This window comes from Pleurodeles waltl, chromosome 1_2 (assembly GCF_031143425.1).
Source record: "Pleurodeles waltl isolate 20211129_DDA chromosome 1_2, aPleWal1.hap1.20221129, whole genome shotgun sequence".
Taxonomy (NCBI): domain Eukaryota; kingdom Metazoa; phylum Chordata; class Amphibia; order Caudata; family Salamandridae; genus Pleurodeles; species Pleurodeles waltl.
In genome coordinates, this window is record NC_090437.1 from 1,122,550,360 (window position 1) to 1,122,568,217 (window position 17,858).

General features: G+C 44.1%; 1 protein-coding gene across 4 annotated transcripts in view; it reads left to right on the forward strand.

Moving 5' to 3' along the window:
- Window positions 1–17,858, forward strand: part of LDB2 (LIM domain binding 2) — a 1,065,253-nt gene that overhangs the window by 841,098 nt on the left and 206,297 nt on the right. For all 4 annotated transcript variants that reach the window (XM_069202302.1, XM_069202319.1, XM_069202310.1 and 1 more), the window contains exon 4: window positions 17,059–17,181. In XM_069202302.1, the coding sequence (XP_069058403.1) occupies window positions 17,059–17,181 (123 nt within the window). The remainder of the gene's footprint in view (window positions 1–17,058; window positions 17,182–17,858) is intronic.

The window sequence follows — 17,858 nt, forward strand, 5'->3', positions numbered from 1 at the left end:
ATAGGTAACTTGACAGCTCCCTTGTGCATTTCATTCAGACAACCCCAAACACAGGATGCTCAGTCACACCTGCACACATCTGCATACTGAATGGGTCTTCCTGGACAGTGGAGGGCCTGACACTTACATTTGAAAGGACAGTGGCCTACCCTCACACAATGGACTGCCAAACCCCCTACCTGGACCCTGGCAGACAGGATGGAACTGAAAGGGGACCTGGTGCACTTCTAAGTGACTCTTTGAAGTCACCCCCACTTCAAAGGCACATTTGGGTATTTAAACAGGGCCTCTGACCCTACCAACTCATACACTTCTGGACGAGATACCACTGGGGAAGAATCCCTGAACCAGAACCTGCAACCTGCCAATAGGAACTGCCTGGATGCCCAAAGGACTCACCTGACTGCTTTTCTGTAAAGTACTGCTGCCCTGCTGTTGCCTTGCTGTCTTGCTGCCCTCTGGCTCTGCGAAGAAGTGCTCTCCAAGGCCTTGGATAGAGCTTACCTCCTGTTCCTTGAAGTCTCAGGACCAAAGAGACTTTATCTCTGCAACAGAACTCCTTGTGTGGTGAAAATCAACGAATAGCCTGCAAGAAAAGACACACAGCCTGCATCACAGTCAGAAAATCCCTGCATGCCGAAACAGAACGACACAGCCCGACTCCCCACAGAGGAGATCGATGCAGCGCCAGTGTTGCGACCAGAACTTCGACGCACTGCCCACTGGCTCGATGCAAAGCCACGCCAGAATGACGCAGCCCAACTTCCTGCGAGAAGAATCGAAGCAACGCCTGCTGTGCAACAGAAAGTTCCACCCATCACCCACCGGATCGACGCAGCCCCTGTGATTTCATCCTGCACACCCAGGATTTCTCTACATCGTCCCCGGGACGTCCGAAAACCCAGCAACCCAAAGAGGATCCCAATCTTCATGCCAGAAATTGACACAAAGCCTGCCGTGCGAGAAAACATATCGACACATAGTCTGTGTGTGCTGGAAAAATCGACGCACACCACCCTGTTTTCCACGCATCTCCTCCTCTGCGGTCCCTTGTGGAGAATTTGAATGAAAACCAGGTACTTTGTGCTTGCAAGAGACACTTGTTGCTTTTTAAGAACTAACAACTCCTTTTATCATTTTCTACAGTGATAGTTCAAAGTGTACTCATCAAATTGTGATCGTTTCTGACCTGCATTTAATCAGATAAATATTATATATTTTTCTAAACACTGTGTGGTGTATTTTGTGGTGTTATACAGTGTTATTGCATGATTTATTGCGCAAATACTTTACACATTGCCTTCTAAGTTAAGCCTGACTGCTCAGTGCCAAGCTACCAGAGGGTGGGCACAGGATAATTTATATTGTGTGTGACATACCCTGACTAGAGTGAGGGTCCTTGCTTGGACAGGGGGTAACCTGACTGCCAACCAAAGACCCCATTTCTAACAATGTATTTTAAATTGTGAGTTCAGAGACCCCAAACTCCATATCTCTATCTGCTGTCAAAGGGAAACTGCACTTTAAGGATATTTCAAGGCAACCCCCATGTTAACCTATGAGATGGACCTTGCAACACGGAAAACCGAATTTGGCATTATTTCACTGTTAGGACATGTAAAACACATCTGTATATCTCCCACCTTTACCATACACTGCACCGTGACCATGGGGCTACCTAGGGTCTACCTTAGCAGTGCCTTATATGCATAAAAAGGGACGTTTTGGGCTTGGCAAGTGGTACACTTGCCAGGTCCAATTGGCAGATTAAAACTGCACACACAGACAATGCAGTGGCAGGTGTGAGCTATGTTTACAGAGCTACTCATGTGGGTGGCACACCCAGTGCTGCAGTCCCACTAGTAGTATTTGATTTACAAGCCCTAGGGTGGCACAACCAGTGCTGCAGGCCCACTAGTAGTATTTGATTTACAGGCCCTAGGCACCTCTAGTGCACTTTACTAGGGACTTATTAGTAAATCAAATATGCCAATCATGGAAAAGCCAATTACACATACAATTTACACATAGGGAGCACTTGTACTTTGGCACTGGTCAGCAGTGCCCAAGGGCCCAGAGCAACAAAAACAGTAAAACGGAGTCCAGCACACAGCAACAACCTGGGAAGCAGAGGCAAAAAGTTAGGGGAGCCCACGGCAAGGATGCCAGGTCTTACAAACTTGCACTAGTAGAACGCTCTCCATAACTTCATAAACGCTAAGACTATTGAACCAAAAATATTTCTTAACTCTATGTCATAGGCTACACTGTAGCAATTAATGAAAGTAGATGGATAAGCCCACGTGGCCAATCTACAAATCTCTATTATAGAGGCCCCCCAGATTTCTGCCACAGAAGTGGGCATCCCACATGTCGACCTGCATAGAATAGCACTCAGAGGAGTGAACCCACCTGACATATAGACCAGAGACCTAACCTAACGACTTAAGTAAGCCACAGCCCAGTTACAATCACCCCGGACTGTCCAAAATTAACAATCGAGGACTCAGACTGTCCAATGGATGCTAATCTTTCAAGATATACCATCCAACTTGTGAAGCCATTCTTTCTCTTCAGAAATTTGAAAAGGAAAACAAGGAGGAAGCGTAACTTTGTGGTCTCAATTAAAAGTTGAATTAACATTTGGACAAAAAGAGGGAAGAGATCAAAAGACAACTCTATCTTCATAGAACCTGCAAAAAACATGCTTGGAAGAGAGTGCTGCCAATTTCCTCAGTCTCCTAGGAAGAAAGTCTTCAAAGTTAAAGTCTTAACATCAATTTGATCCAAAGGATCAAAGGGGTTTGGGTTAATGCCTTCAGAACCAACAATAAATTCCAAGAAGGTTACTTATGCCCGAAGCTCAGTTGGAGATTCAGCAGCCCCTTAAAGATTCTAGGAACCAACGTATTTGGATCAAGCAAATTATCCCAAGAAACTCTAAAAGCTCTGATTGAAGCCCATTGCAGCTTTAGAGTAGAAAATCTTAAACTCAATGAGACCCCGTCCTGCAGAAATTGCATACCCAGGAACAGGTCAGCTGAGGATGGATCTAATTGCCGTGCCCCGTACCATTTACTGAAGGAGCCTTTAGAGAACATCTAGATACCTGTAAAGTATGAACAAAATTATCAGGAAGCCCACTCCTCCTCGTTCCCCTTCTCTCAGTTTCCAGACCCCTAGCTTGAGCCTCCTCAGAACACCTTGTTGTAGAACTGAAAAAGCTAATGTAGATGGATTAGTGGGAAGCCTCCATTCTTTTTCTGTTTTCAGAGAAGTCAGAAGAGGAAACCAACATGAGCAGGCTTATATCAGACCAACCAGAAGTACTGTAGCTCCCTCCCTTCTGAGTCTCAGAAGAAACCTCAAAAGTAGGGAAAAGGGGCGAAAGCATATAGAAGACCAGGAGGCCAAAGGCCGGTTAAGGCACCCAGGGCTCATCCTTGATTCTCTTTTGTTCTGGAACAGTATCTGTTCACCAGTACATTTGACTTGATTACAAAAAGATCTGTTATGGGCAATCCCTATCTTCTGACAATCTGGAGAAAAACTGACGGCTGAAATGTGTTGATGAGGGAATGTTCCTGCTCAATGAGTCTGCTACAGTGATCAGAGACCCTGCAATGTGTATTATGGAAAGAGATATGAGATTTCTCTTTGCCCAATGAAAAAGTCTGTCCAAAATCTTCACCAAGGATGGAGATTGTGTTTTTCTCTGTTTGTTGAAATACACTTTGGTGGTTCCATTTTCTGTCCTTACCAGAACCCCTTTGCCTGTGATTTGAGGAGAGAAAGCTTCTAGGGCTAGCCAAAAGACTTATTATTCCCTCCAATTTGATGACCTCTTGCTCTGTTGAAGTGACTATACTCACTGGATCTGATGGTAATCTATCCAAGCCTTGCACTCAGAGAGACTGGCATCCATTGAAATGGTTAAGGGAGGCTGTGGAGAAAGTGGAATCCCCTTCGGGAGATTTGACAGAATAAGCCACCATAGCAACGGATGTCAGACTCTGCAACATACAGAGATTCTCTGGTCGAGATTCAGAGAAAGAGGATTCCCCAGAGACACAAGGTTACTCACAAATTGATGAAGAAGAAATCTTGCTGTGGAAATCTTGCTATGGAACCACTGAAATAGTAGCAAACCATATTTCCCTGAAGCTCAAGGCATTGGGAAATCATGGGCTTTGTCTGTGGTAATAGACTGTGCAACCTTATCTGAAGTTTTAACAATCTTGTCCGAGTAAAAGTTAGTACCCTGGTGTCTGTACACAATAGTTCTCCGATGAAGGGCCTGTTCTGAGATGGAACTTTCTCTTGTTTTATTGAATTATTAGAAATCTGTGGCTTTGCAAAAAAGCAAGGACTACTTGGGTGTGAGAGTGGGCAAAGCCCCTTGATGGTGCTGACTAAAAATGCCCTAAAGGTGAAGAAAAGCTATTAGAGGGGAAAAGAGCTTGCAAACATCATTGGGGCAGATTTCGGCCCAGAGAAGAGAACTGCTACCTGGAAGTGTTGGCCACCTACTGCAAATTGCAAATGTCTTTGAAAGTCTACAGTCATAGGGACATAGAGATAGACATCCTGCAAATCTATTGCATTGAGAAAGTCTCCTTCCTTTCCCAATGGATTCACTGATTGCAAAGTTACCATTTTGAAATGGATAGTTTGAATCTAATAATTTACTCTCTTCAAATCCAGCACTGGTCTGTATACTCTGAGGATTTTTAAACCAGGAAGAGATTGATGTAGGAGCCCTTGCCTTGTTTGGATAAAGAAACTCTCACAGCAGCCTTTTTCAAGAGGAGATCCTGAACTCTTGAAAGGACAGCTTTGCATTAGTCAAATCCTAGGGAACTAGATTTCTGTCCCAGGAGGAATGTTCAAAAAGTCTATCTGATAACCATTTTGAACAACCTTCAGCAATCACTTATCACTTATCACTGGCTTCTTGTTTCTGAATGTCAGTAAATAAATTAAGTCTATCCCCAACGGATTCTATTTCCTTTAAAAAGTAGTCAGGATCTCTTCTCAGATGTTCTGGGCTGGACTGTAGAATGGTCTTTTTTTAATAGCTTTTTAGGCTGAAACCTCTTATTGAAATAAGAGAATTTATACTCACGCCAGGGAGAGGAATAAGAGGAGAAATCCCAAGATCCCTGATGGAAGGAAGATGAGGAAGACTTCCCTTTATAAGGGAAAGCATGCTGTCTATTTCTAAATGCCTTAATAATAATTTCATCCAATTTGTCGCCAAACAGCTTCTTGCCATCAAAAATAATTTTTAATATATATTTCACTCCTGGATTTATTTTCCATTCCTGCATCCAAAGGTTACTCAGAGCAGCCCCTAGTGCTCCAATGACCACTAAAGAAGCACTTAGAACATCCGAGGAGGTGTCAACAAGATAGTTTGCTTGCTGTTCTATCACCAAAGTAAATCAGGGCAGTCCAAGCTTTTCTGATTCCTGTTGCTATCGCATCAAATTTTTTCACCAACCACTGTGCTGAGTAGGCTGCATACGTTGAAGACCTCAAAGAAAGATTTGGAGCTGAAAAACTCATTTCAAGGTGCTCTAAACCTTTTTATCAATAGAATGTGTGGGTTAATAGTACTCTGGATTCAAGGACGTCCTACCAATGACAGTGAACAAAATTGCATTAACTTTAAGAGTAGAAGACAATGAGTTAGTGGAACCTTTAGTGGTGTACAGCTTCTGAAGAAAACAAGGAATTGACACTTAATCTGTCTCCTCCCATTTCTCCAAAATAATTCCTTCATTTCACAATGGAGTGCCATGGAAGTTACAGGAGGTTTTGCATTTTACGGAAATAACACATCTTCATTATCCTAGCCTGGTAAGGGAAGAAACCCCAGATTGTTTCTGATGTCCCCAGCACCTTCTCCCTCCTTACATCATTTCTTGAAGAAGTAGAAGGCCGTTCTTCATCTGATGAAGAGGATGAGTCCTGTGCCAGCTTATGTTTGGCCAGCTTATGCTCCTTCTTTTTAAGAGCCCAAGACACCACATTATCAATCATTTTTGCACCTCTTCTGCATTCATCAGAGCATGTTCATCTGCTGGAGTCTGTGGCAATACAGGAGAGTAAATCCTCTGTGATGGAATTTGACCTTCCTCCTCAAAAAAGAGGAAATAAACCTCCTCTTACCTCTATGATTTCCTTCCATAATGTCACCACCAACGGACACAGAGAGAGGTAAATTGCTCATGAAGAACCCCAGACAGTCCTCTAAAGTTACCCAATAGGAAAGACAGGTTTCTCTGGCCACCAATGAACAGAATACCATATTTGACCAATTATTCCAAAGACTCATAGTGCACTGTAAACAATATAAATATGGAAAAATAAAGACCAATGACCCAAAGTGCAATACACCTTTTTCCCAATGCTGTGTCCTATCCATTATGCCAGGGAACGTGATCTCCACACCTACTGACCCAGAAAAAGTGGCTCCGCTGCTTTGGACTGGGTGGACAACGTCATGACCTGGCCAAGAGTAGGGCGAAGGACCATCTCCACCGACCCCAAAGCTGTGCCCTTGCTGTGGCTGGAAAACAAATAGGTAAACAGCTGCCCTACATATCCCTACCATTCGCAAATCAAAATGCTAGAAAAGTTCTGATGCTTTTGGCACTCCCCGTCTGGACCGCTAAGGAAGACAGAAGAAACAGTTTGGGAGAGGGGTCTTTTTATTCTGGATTGGCGTTGGCAATTGGCTGTCTGGAAAGGCAGTACTATTTAAGTAGTAAAGAAGAAAAACGAGGGAGGATGATAGGTAATGTTTCTTTGCAGACCTCACTTCATCACCACCATTCCCAAATAAATTACAAATCTGTTTTCAGCAGTCTATGCTTTACTAAGCTGTGTGACAGTCATAGAAAACTGTGTGGCCCTGACAGGCAGCTTTGCCAGTTCCACATTAGATGGGTCTGTACTAAAGGGAAGAACGTAAATAATGTGAGCATAGCATATTAGTGTGTGCCTGCTTGGTAGGCTCCAATCCAGCGCAGAAGTTAATATTCCAGGCATACAAAATAAAAAAATGTAAGGGGCATATTTAAGAGACCCTACGCCATTCGAACACCACAGTAGCGTCATTTTTGGATGCTAATGTGACGTTAGAAGGCCAAAAATGCCGTGCCAATGCATGCATTGCGCCACTTTGTAACCCTTTGCACTACATTATGCCTGCACCAGGCATAATGTATGCAGAGGGGGCGTTCCCCCATTAAGGGGGGCAAAAAATGGCGCAAGGAAATCTAGGAGATTTCCTTGCTCCATATTTTTGGCAACTTTTAACGACTGCTCAGAGCAGGCATTAAAAGGAGGCTTCCATTGGTTATAATGGGCCTCTGGGTGCTTTGCAGGATTAGCGTCAGAATTTTTTATGCTAATCCTGCAAAGCACCGGACTAGCGTCAAAAGTTCTGAAGCTAGTCCCCTAACTACTGCCATGGTGCGCCACATTGTAAATACAGCGCACATATGGTGGCGTTAGGGGGCGGAAGAAAAACTTTTCTTAAATATGCCCCTCAATGTCTGTATATAATATACTACAAAAATATAATACTGGATCAGGGCAGGCCCATGTTCTCCTAGACTGTCAGCCGCATTTAATATCATTACCCATGCCATTGATCATCCTATGTTGCTACAGAGTTGTTTTATCAAGACTTGCTTATGATGAGAGTTTTGAAGAGGTAAATATTCCGACGCTGGTATGCTGGTACACCACTACTCCACTCTGTGAAGTCAGAACCCTGGAAAATAAAATAAACCCCAAAACATTGGGACTTTCCTATGCGGAAAATAGGGATAAGGGAACGATAAACACAACACAACATGGCCTGATCACTGTGAAAGCACTGGATTCTCAGGGTTTATCTGATACAGGAGGAATACGGGTTGACACAGGATACACAGAATAGCCAAACTATGACCTCATACATCAAACATAAGGAAAACATTCAGTAAATATTTTAGCTGAGCTGAGAAAGAACGTAGGTTAGTAAATATCTGAACTAATGTGTTCTGTACCATAGTGCTGTTTCTCTTACACTCTTGTTCAAACTGTGCCTGGACCCAAGATGTTCTTGAATGCCCCTCTCAGATTCTTGAGCATGGGCACAATTTCGGGCTTTAGAGGAAACGCTTTGTGAAGTTCCACAAGATTCTCAGCAACCATGAAAAGGGATTACCTATAACAAAATACTACACCGGGAACGGAAGAAAACAACAAAAGTGCAACATGTACAGTGTATGACACTACGATGGCAGAAATCCTATAACTAAAGATGATGTGATGCTTCAGGTCCATCTTGCTATAGATACTCATCTTGCCCAGGAAGGAGTCAGCCCTAATGCCTCGAGGACTGTGATGCAGGCCATCTGTGATTGGTTCTTTCCCAGAATGTCCCCCGAAGTCTCTTCATCCCAGCCTCCAAATGCCCCTCATCCACAGTCATTGCTTACTTCTCAAGCATGTGTCTGTTCCTAGATGTAATCGACCCCTGCTTTGTATGCCTTCACTATTTACCCAATTTGGTCCTTGTTTCCCCTGTGCCTTAATTGACACACTTTCATAGAAACATTCTAAACCAGTGGTTCCCAATCAGTGGTCCGGGAACCCCTGGGGGTCTGTAAAGCCTTCTCAGGGGGTCTGTGACTACTTAGAAAATTAAATAATATTAACAGATTAGGTCCCCAGCTTTCAGTAATGACTCAGTGGGGGGAGGGTCCCTGGATTTCAATAATGATTCAGTGGGGGTCCCCAGAATCACTAATAATAAAGTGGGGGTCCACAGAAGTCACAATGTGGGGAACCACTGTGCTAAGTGTATTTCTCTCCCATTTTTCAGTCTGTCTTGCATGATATTGAAATGTGGTATGGGTTAGACCTGTCAGCCTGTCAGACTCTGAGCACTTTACCACTGCTGACCAGTGCTAATGTGCATGTACTTCTCCCCTAAGCATGGTAACATTAGTTTTTCAACAACTGCCATTTTTTATTTACTTGTAAGTCCCTTCAAAGTGGTATACCATATACCTAGGGCCTGAAAATTAAATGCTACTAGTGGAACTGCAGCGCTGATTGTGCCACCTACTTAAGTAGCCCTTCAAAACATGTCTCAGGCCTTCGGCTGCAGAGCCTGTGTGTGCAGTTTCACTGCCAGTTTGACTTGACATTTCAAATCCCTTGCCAAGTCCTAAACTCCCTTCTTATTACATAACGTCAACCTTAAGGTAGGCCCTTGGTAACCCATAGGGCAGGGTGCTATGTAAGTAAAAGGCAGGACATGTACTTTTAAGTTTTACATGTCCTTGTAGTGAAATGCTCCCAAAGTCATTTTTTACTACTTTGAGGCCTACCCCTCTGATGGGCCAGCATTGTGAATTCCTTAATTTACTCTTAAGTGTACTTCCTAATCAGAAAGGAGTAGCTGATTGTGTTTCATATCATTGGAATGGTAATGGTAAATCCTCTTTACTGGTAAAGTCAGATTTAATATTACTATTTTAGAAACGCCACTTTTGGAAAGTGAAAAGAACAGATAATGGACGGAATGCTGAACAATGCAAACATTCACCCTCAGTCCCAAAGATCTGGGTTTAATCCATTGTTTTTTTGCCCACCACGCCACCCCAGTTTGGACCCAGACGTATGAAAATCAATCTTGATCCTGTTCCCTATGGGAACAGTCCAGCCCGAACTGCCAAGCCATGTCCTCCCTGGACCGGAAACAAGCATCCTGGGACCGGTTTCATGGTACCCTTTATCAGCCAGGCTTGTTTGGCTCCAGTAGCACAGTGAGCAAGGGACCCATGACTTGGCATACCCTTCCTACTTAGGGCGACAATAACAAAAAGAACAGATGATAAAATGCTGAACAATAAAAACATTCACAGCCAGTCACAAAGATCTGGGTTTAATCCATCGTTGTTTTGCCCACAACGCCACCCCAGTTGGGACTCAGCCATATGCCAAACAGTTTTGACCCTGTTCCCCAAGGGAACAGTCCAACGTGAACTGCCAAGCCAGGTCCTCCCTGGACTGGAAACAAGCATTCTGGGACCTGTTTCAGGGCATCATCCTTCATCAGCCAGGCTAGCTTGAATCCAGTGGCGCAGTGAGCACAGGATCCACGTCTGGGCACACCCTTCCCATTTAGAGCAACAAAAGCAAAAAGAACAGATGATGGACGGAATGCTGAACAATACAAACATTCACCTCAAGTCACAAAGATCTGGGTTTAATCCATTGTTTTTTGGTCTAACACGCCAGCCCAGTTTGGACCCAGCCATTTGCAAATCAGACTTGATCCTGTCTCCCATGGGAACAGTCCAGCTCGCACTGCCAACCCTGGCCCTCCCTGGACTGGAATGTGGGCTTTTCTCTGTTCTTACAGCTCTGTGTGCCTGCAGCCTGTCTCCAATACATATCTTGGGTGGGTGACAGATACACTTTGTGCATTCCCTCTAGACAGCCACAAACACAGGAAGGTTAGGTGTGTCTGAGTACTGATCTGCATTCTGCTGACCCTTCCTGGGCAGGAAGGGGGGATGAAAGCTGACACTTACCTCTGAATAGGGAGTGTCTGTCCTCACACAAAGAGCTAGTTACCTACTGATTGTCTGGAGCCACGGCTGGGATGAAACCTGTGCATTTTAAGGAGCTGCATTGAAGTCAGCCCCAGTTCAAAGACGCATTTGGTTATAAGTACTGGAGCTCAGACCTCACCAAATCAGACACTACTGGACCTGTGAAGAACTCTGCCAGGAGTAAGGACTGCTGTGCTACAAGGAGTTCCACTCTGCTGGACTGCTTTGTAAGAAGAACTGCTCTCTGCCTCGATGAGTTACCCTGAGGCTTGCTGATCTTTGCACTGCTGATCCCAGAGTGACTCCAAGGGCTTGCTGGCTTGCCCCCTGTTTCTGAAGTCTCAGGGTCATCAAAGACTTCCTACAACGTTGCTGCTGGACTCTGCCACCGGTGAGTCTTACACTTGCCTGAGGTGCCCATCGAGTCCCGGTCCTCAGAAGTAGTTTTGTGGAGCTTTTTCTACATCAGCATTGACGCAACCGTGGTTTTGCTCTGATTGGAACTGACACATTGCCCTCCGATGACACAGCAGCTGCTTGACTCGATGATGATGGTCTGCACAGCTTGCTGATGACGCAGTTCCTGTGGGGACCCGAATGCAAGGCTCGACAATGACCCATTGACTGGGCTGCGCAGATCGGAACCAATGCATCACCTTTGCATCACTCCTCAAAGTCGACGCTTCCTCAATCCACTGTACTTTCTCAGCAGGGCCTGCATTGGTCCTGTAGCAGGCCTGCCATCCATCATGGTCAGCCTGAACTTTGGATTCACCCCAGAATATCCTTTAAAGATTCATAGCTTCTCTTGTATTTATATATATATATTTTTTTTTTTCTTGATTTACTCACTGTCTTTCTAAACTTGTGTGGAGTCTTTTTGTACTGTTTTCATTGTCTTTCTGTGTGTGTTGCACAAATTTCTTATACATTGCCAGTATATAAGCCTGATTGCTTTCCAGGCCGGTGAGCACAGGTTATCTCTAAGAGTGTATGTAGCTTGCCCTGACTAGAAGAGGTGGTTCCTATACAGGATGGATACTCCGACAACCAAAAACCCCATTTATAACATTGGTGGCAGCAGTGGGATAAGACTTTTGTTTGTGAAATTCCATATAGTAACTCAGTGTTCACTGCAACTCTACATTAAGACCAATTTGAATTTTTCTTTCAATTCTCTGAGGAGGTGGACATCTGGATGAGCACCAGAGTGTCCAAAAAGGCATCTGGGGGACTCCCGAATGGGTGGTTGGGGTCCCATCAGATGAGGTAGGGGGAGATAAAAAAAACAGAGTTTTCTAAAGGCCCCAAAAACAACTCACAGAGGAAAGGGTCTGGTTCTCATTTCCAATCTGGTCACCAGAAGAAAAACTACCCTGAAAAAATTCAGCAGCCTAAAACTCCCAATGGCTACAAGTGCTATGAGTACGGACACTTCAAAGGGATCCCAAATGTCCAAAAAAACACCACCTCCCACTGGAGATAAAACTCCAGGGGTGGCTAGTGTTGTGATGGGGAGGAGTCTGACCCAGTTACGGGGGATTTAGTGGGGTTACCCTAGTGTCCCTGAGTCACAGTGAGATGGTTCCTTAGATCCATGTGCCTTCAAATACTACAAATTACAGGCAATGGGTCACCATCAATTGGCAAAATGTTGAGGCTCTGAGGGACACAGGTGTTAGCATGACTATGGTAAGGAGTCAGCTAGTGTCCCCAGACAAGGTAATTCCCAATGCATTCCATCAGATTGTGGTGTCTGACAACAGAAAGGGTCAAAATCCTGTGGCCCTTGCTCCATTTGAGTTGGGGGGCGTGTTCGAGACTTCAGAAGGTTGCTGTGAGTCCTGCGATGCCTGTGGATTGTTTGTTGGGTAATAATTTTGAACACACTTTCTGAAAGGAATTAGAGCTCAAGGCTCATGTGGAGATGCTGGGGTTATCTGATTGAATCTGTGCTACCACAAGGCCCATAGCTGCCTGGGGGAGGAGTCAGAAAGGGCTATAGCCTGGAACAATGGTCCAGCCAGCTGCTAAAAAGGGGAAAAGCAGAGAGTGTGGGAAACCAGCCCCTGAATATACCCCAGTGAGATGGATGGGGTACCTGCGGTGTTCAGTGAAGAGGACAATGCTCCCTTGGTGACCTGCCTACACTTGCTGGATGGCATTTAGAAGGAAGCCCCACCAAGGAGGAGTTCTGTAAGGCACAAAGGGAGTGTCCAACCCTTGAGGACATGAGGCACCAGGCTGAAGCCCAAGCAGCAGGCGATGTCTGTGGGAGCTTTCACATTCACTGGGAGAACAGTATCCTTTACAGTGAGCCTTAGGCTCCTGTACATGGGACAATAAGGGCCCCGGTGGTCCGCCAATGTTACAGGGCCTTCCTACTTGAACTGGCTCAAGAGATTCCCCTGGCAGGACACTTAGGCAAAGACACAACCTTTGCAAGCTTTCCCCCCCACTTCTATTGGCCCAAGATCAGAACTTCCTCAGATACATTCTGTAGTATGTGTGTTACCTGCCATGCCAGTGAGAAGACAGGGAAGATGCTGAAAGGCCTCCTTTATCCCTTGCCTGTCATTGGCACACCCTTTGAGTGGATGGGCATAAACATTGTTGGGCATATGGATCCCCAGACTGCATCCGTCCACCAGTTTATCCTGGTCTTGATGGAACATGCCACTAGGTACCCAGAGGCACAACCTCTGAGAACCACCACTGCACCTGCAGTTGCAAAGGCCCTGATGGAGATTTTTACCCCAGTGAGTTTCCCCAAGGAATTTGAATATGGCAGGGGCACAAACTTCATGTCTGCATGCATGCAGTCAATGTGGAGGAAGTGTGGGGTAACCTACAAGGGACATCTGGTGGGCAGTGATAAGGTAGAGCCCTTCCATGCCAAGATAGAGACTATCATGGCTTGGAAACCCGCCCCAAAATCCACACTGAGGTCAGAGCATTTTTGGGCCTCACCTGGTACTACAGGAAGTTTTTCTGTGCCAGGTATAATGTATGCAGGGTAGGCATTCCCTCTGAAAAGGCCAAGTAGAACTGACGCAGTGAAATTTACAACTTTTCACTGCATCATTCTACGACTTCACTGTGTCAAATTTTACTGCCTGCTCAGAGCAGGTGTAAAATTGACACAGGGCGTTTTCCTATGACACTCTCCTCACGTTGCTGGAGTTGCATCAGTTTAATAACACAACTTCAGCAATGCATCAGTTCAGCGCCAACAGATGCATAAAAATTTCTGATGCATCTGTGAAAACATGCCATGGAGCTCTGCATTGTAAATACAGTGCATCCATTATGTCGTTAGGGGATGTGTGGCAGGTGCAAAAAATCTGAAGCATCAATGATGATGCGTCAGATTTTTGTAAATAACGCCCAGTATTCGTTCAAAGACAATAGTGGCCCGAGTGCTCCTCTGAATCCTGAAGGGCTGTGCATCATTTTTGTAATCAAATGTACACTGTGTTAGAGACACAGCTCTGATGCAATGATATGTCTAGATGTTAGACACGGTCACTGAATGGGCATCACAAGCACTAGGAAATCTTGGGCCAGATGTATCATCTGATTTTGCACTCTCAAACAGCGAAATCGGCCGTTTGCGAGTGCAAAATCGGGGTCTGCAATGCATCAACTGCATTCGCAGACCAAAAAATGAAAATCGCAAAAATTGCGATTTTCTGCGTTGCGACCTGGATTTTGCGAATCGCAATTTGCGTTTCGCAAAATCCAGGTCGCAAATCAATTCTGCAAAAAATCGCAAATTGCGGTTTTTCGCAGAATGGTATTTTGCACTTGCAAAATACCATGACCTGCAACCAGGTGGTAACCTGGTGCAAAATTAAAAAATGCAGTACAACTGCATTTTTAAATTAGATATGTAAAGCACACATGCCCTTTTGGCATGTGTGTACTTTACATGTGCAAAAAAAAAATGGGGTGCAGGAGAGGGTCCTTAGGCCCCCAGCACCCTGGCCCTTTGCTTTTCCCAAATTGCGATTTCTGTTTCAGAAATCGCAATTTGGGAAATGCAAAAAATTTGCAGCTATGGGCCAGCAGGCCCATAGCTGCGAATGGGGCCAGTATCGCAATTTGCGATTCGGTAATTGCATTTGCGATTTTTAAGAAATCGCAATTACCGAATCGCAAATGTGATACATGGCACTTTGCGAGTCGGTAATTGGGATTTCTTTAAAATCGCAATTACCGAATCGCAATGGGCCAGATTCATACATCTGGCCCCTTGTTCCTAGTCTTGAAGAGAGTATACATATTTCATAGCTAGAAAGGCTTTCTGAAAACAAGCAATATGTAGAACGTATTCTCAGAATAATATTGTGCAAGCACAAAGTGTGTAAAATGTGATTGCTAAAAAGCGGTCAGCCTAAAACATGTAAAATGTAAAACTGAGCAAAGATGAAGAACTAAAGTGGGCCCAAGAAGGCCTTGCAACATCATTTGCATATTAGTTATGCACTTCAGAACAGCATACTCTTCAGCCATTGGCTTTGTTGCCAATGTTTGGATCTGCCTGCTAGACAACCACTGATATTTGGGTTATTAGGTAGTCTTAGTAACAGTATTTTGCCTGCTTACTCTGGTCCTCATAAGATATTTCCTTTAGTTCATACTCCAGCAGCTCCACTGCTACTGCAACTGAGTAATGAGAGTAACAGCAGCTCCACTGCCATTGGACCACAACTTTCTTATGCAGAACCTCAGGCATCACTGCTGCAAGTTTCAAAACCATGCCAACATCATGAAATGGTATTCTGCATAATGTATCATTTTTAACAGTTTCAAAATGACAGACCGGTGCGATGTGTTAAGCTTTAATTTGTAATTGTTTATTGAAGCATTTGTCCCACACATTTTCTTGGCATTTTTCATTTTGTTTTTCTTTAATTCTATTTTTTTTTATTTTAGTATACGCTTGCACAACAGGGAGAATCACCTCTAATTTTTAGAAGGCGGGTGAGACTTTTTAGGCCAAGTCTCTTCCTCCGAAAGTCCACAAAGATCACACTCACATATTCTACAGTGCGGATTTAAGTGTGACAGATGGGGGATTAAATAACCTCAGTAAACATTCAGGATTCAGTGAAGCATACTTCAAGAGCTTAAATTACACCAGTGATCCAATGCACCACATAATCAACCTGTGTCTCCTTTGCAGTGGCGTAGCATGGGTTGTCAGCACCCGGGGCAAGGCAAGTAATTTGCGCCCCCTAACCCAGGGCAAGGCAAGTAATTTGCGCCCCCTAACCCGTGGATTTTAGCACTCGAGTCTCTTCCAAGATGTTGCGCCCGGTGCGGCCGCCCCCCCCCCCCCTTCACCCCCTACGCTACGCCACTGCTCCTTTGCCACCACCTGTTCAAACTCTGCTGCTTCCTATTGAGTGGCACATCTGTTTGGACAGTGTGCTTGTGTAAATGCACAAAAGCCACCATGTTTTGTGACTGCATTGTGAGGGATATGTCTATGTGAATGTAGGATTAACATTGTCTTTTTTAAGTACAAAGTAAGTGGTCCATAAGTTGAAAGTTGTATCTGTGTGAGTGCAGAATGAGGCCTATGCCTCCATGAATGGAGCATGAGGGATGTGTCTATGTGAGGGCAGCAGTGTCAGTGTGGGGTATGTTTGTGCACATGCACTTTATAAGGGCCATAAGTATGGGCGTTGGTAATGCTTTTTAGGGTTATGGCTTTGACTTGCCCAAATGCAGAGCAGAGAGTGGAAATACAATGTGTGTGTATGAGAGTGGTAGTGAATTTTGGTATGAACTCTGAGAATGATGGAGTACGCAAACCATTTCCTCCTCTTTATTAGGATAATATGATTGTGGATACAGATTATGAAATCTTCCTTCAGGTGCAACAGTATTTAACTGTCCACCCTGCACCACAATATGACAATTTTTTATGAACAGAGAACGTTTATTAGTATCGGTGTTTACTAAATTGTAATATTGTCACGAAGAGTGTTCGTATATCAGGTGTTAGCTGTCTGAGTTTTCCACATTGTATTTTACCGGTACAGGAAGTAAAATTCTGCAGAAAACTAGAGAAGTGATGAACGTGTGGGGAGCCTCATAGAACAGCCTATGCTTTGTGTAATTAAAGACTTTAGAGACATCACCTTTTCTTAATCATCAATATGGTATTTTAAAGGATTCATTAGTCTATAGTCACAACAATTGCTTCAGAAGGCAGGTTTGACTCTTCTCCGACAATTATGAATTATTTCAGAGGTGATTAAAAAGTATTTCTTGGTTATCAGCAAATTTTATGACAACGTTGTTGATCATTAACTTAAAAGTTCATTTCCTTGGCTAGATGCCTGCATATTCAGCAACCATGTCTTCCATAGTGAAACAATAAAGACCAGATCCGACTTCAGTTTTTACTTTCTCATCTTAGGTTTGTACCGAAGGGCGGCTAATCTTGGAGTTCACCTTTGATGACCTGATGAGAATAAAAACATGGCACTTTACGATCAGACAGTATCGAGAATTAATCCCTCGCAGCATCCTCGCCATGCATGTAAGTAACTGCTCCTCACTTAACTTTGTGGCTAGTTTCTATTAAGGAATTTCCTCTACAAGAGCTAGAGCACGATGGGAACTCATGCAATTAACTTTGTATTTTTAACAGTAAACCCCTTTCAGATTCCTTGTTGGATTGACAAGCCTGATTCCTCACATTTCTCACTACTATGTAGTCCATAATATGACACAATTTGAAGAGCAGAATGCTATTAGGAAATCATATATCAAATCTGCAAAAAAAATGGTTGACTGACAAGACAGTGTGTGTATTGGTGTTTCAACCGATATTTCATTCTATTGCTCCTAAAGCATGAAAGGATCTGCCATTACATATAAGAGCCTTCTCCTCAGTTCTTGAAGTCGCAAGAAGACGAAGACCCGTTTTTTCAAGTGCCCCACTAGGCCCTAGGTTTGGCTAGACTCACACCTCATCAGTGCCAAGATATCCTCCCGGACAATAGTGCGCTCTAGAAATATGCATAACATAATTCAACATAACACAAACCTAGTTGGAAAGTTTGGTGGGATGGTGCATGGTAAAGCTGTCCACTCATTCTGTCACTGACTCTGGCTATTCGTCTCCCATCACGTCTTGTTCAGTATAGCTATGTTGGTTTAACATACAGGTATAATTTTCCTAATCAATTTCTACAGACATTTCCCAATAATGCA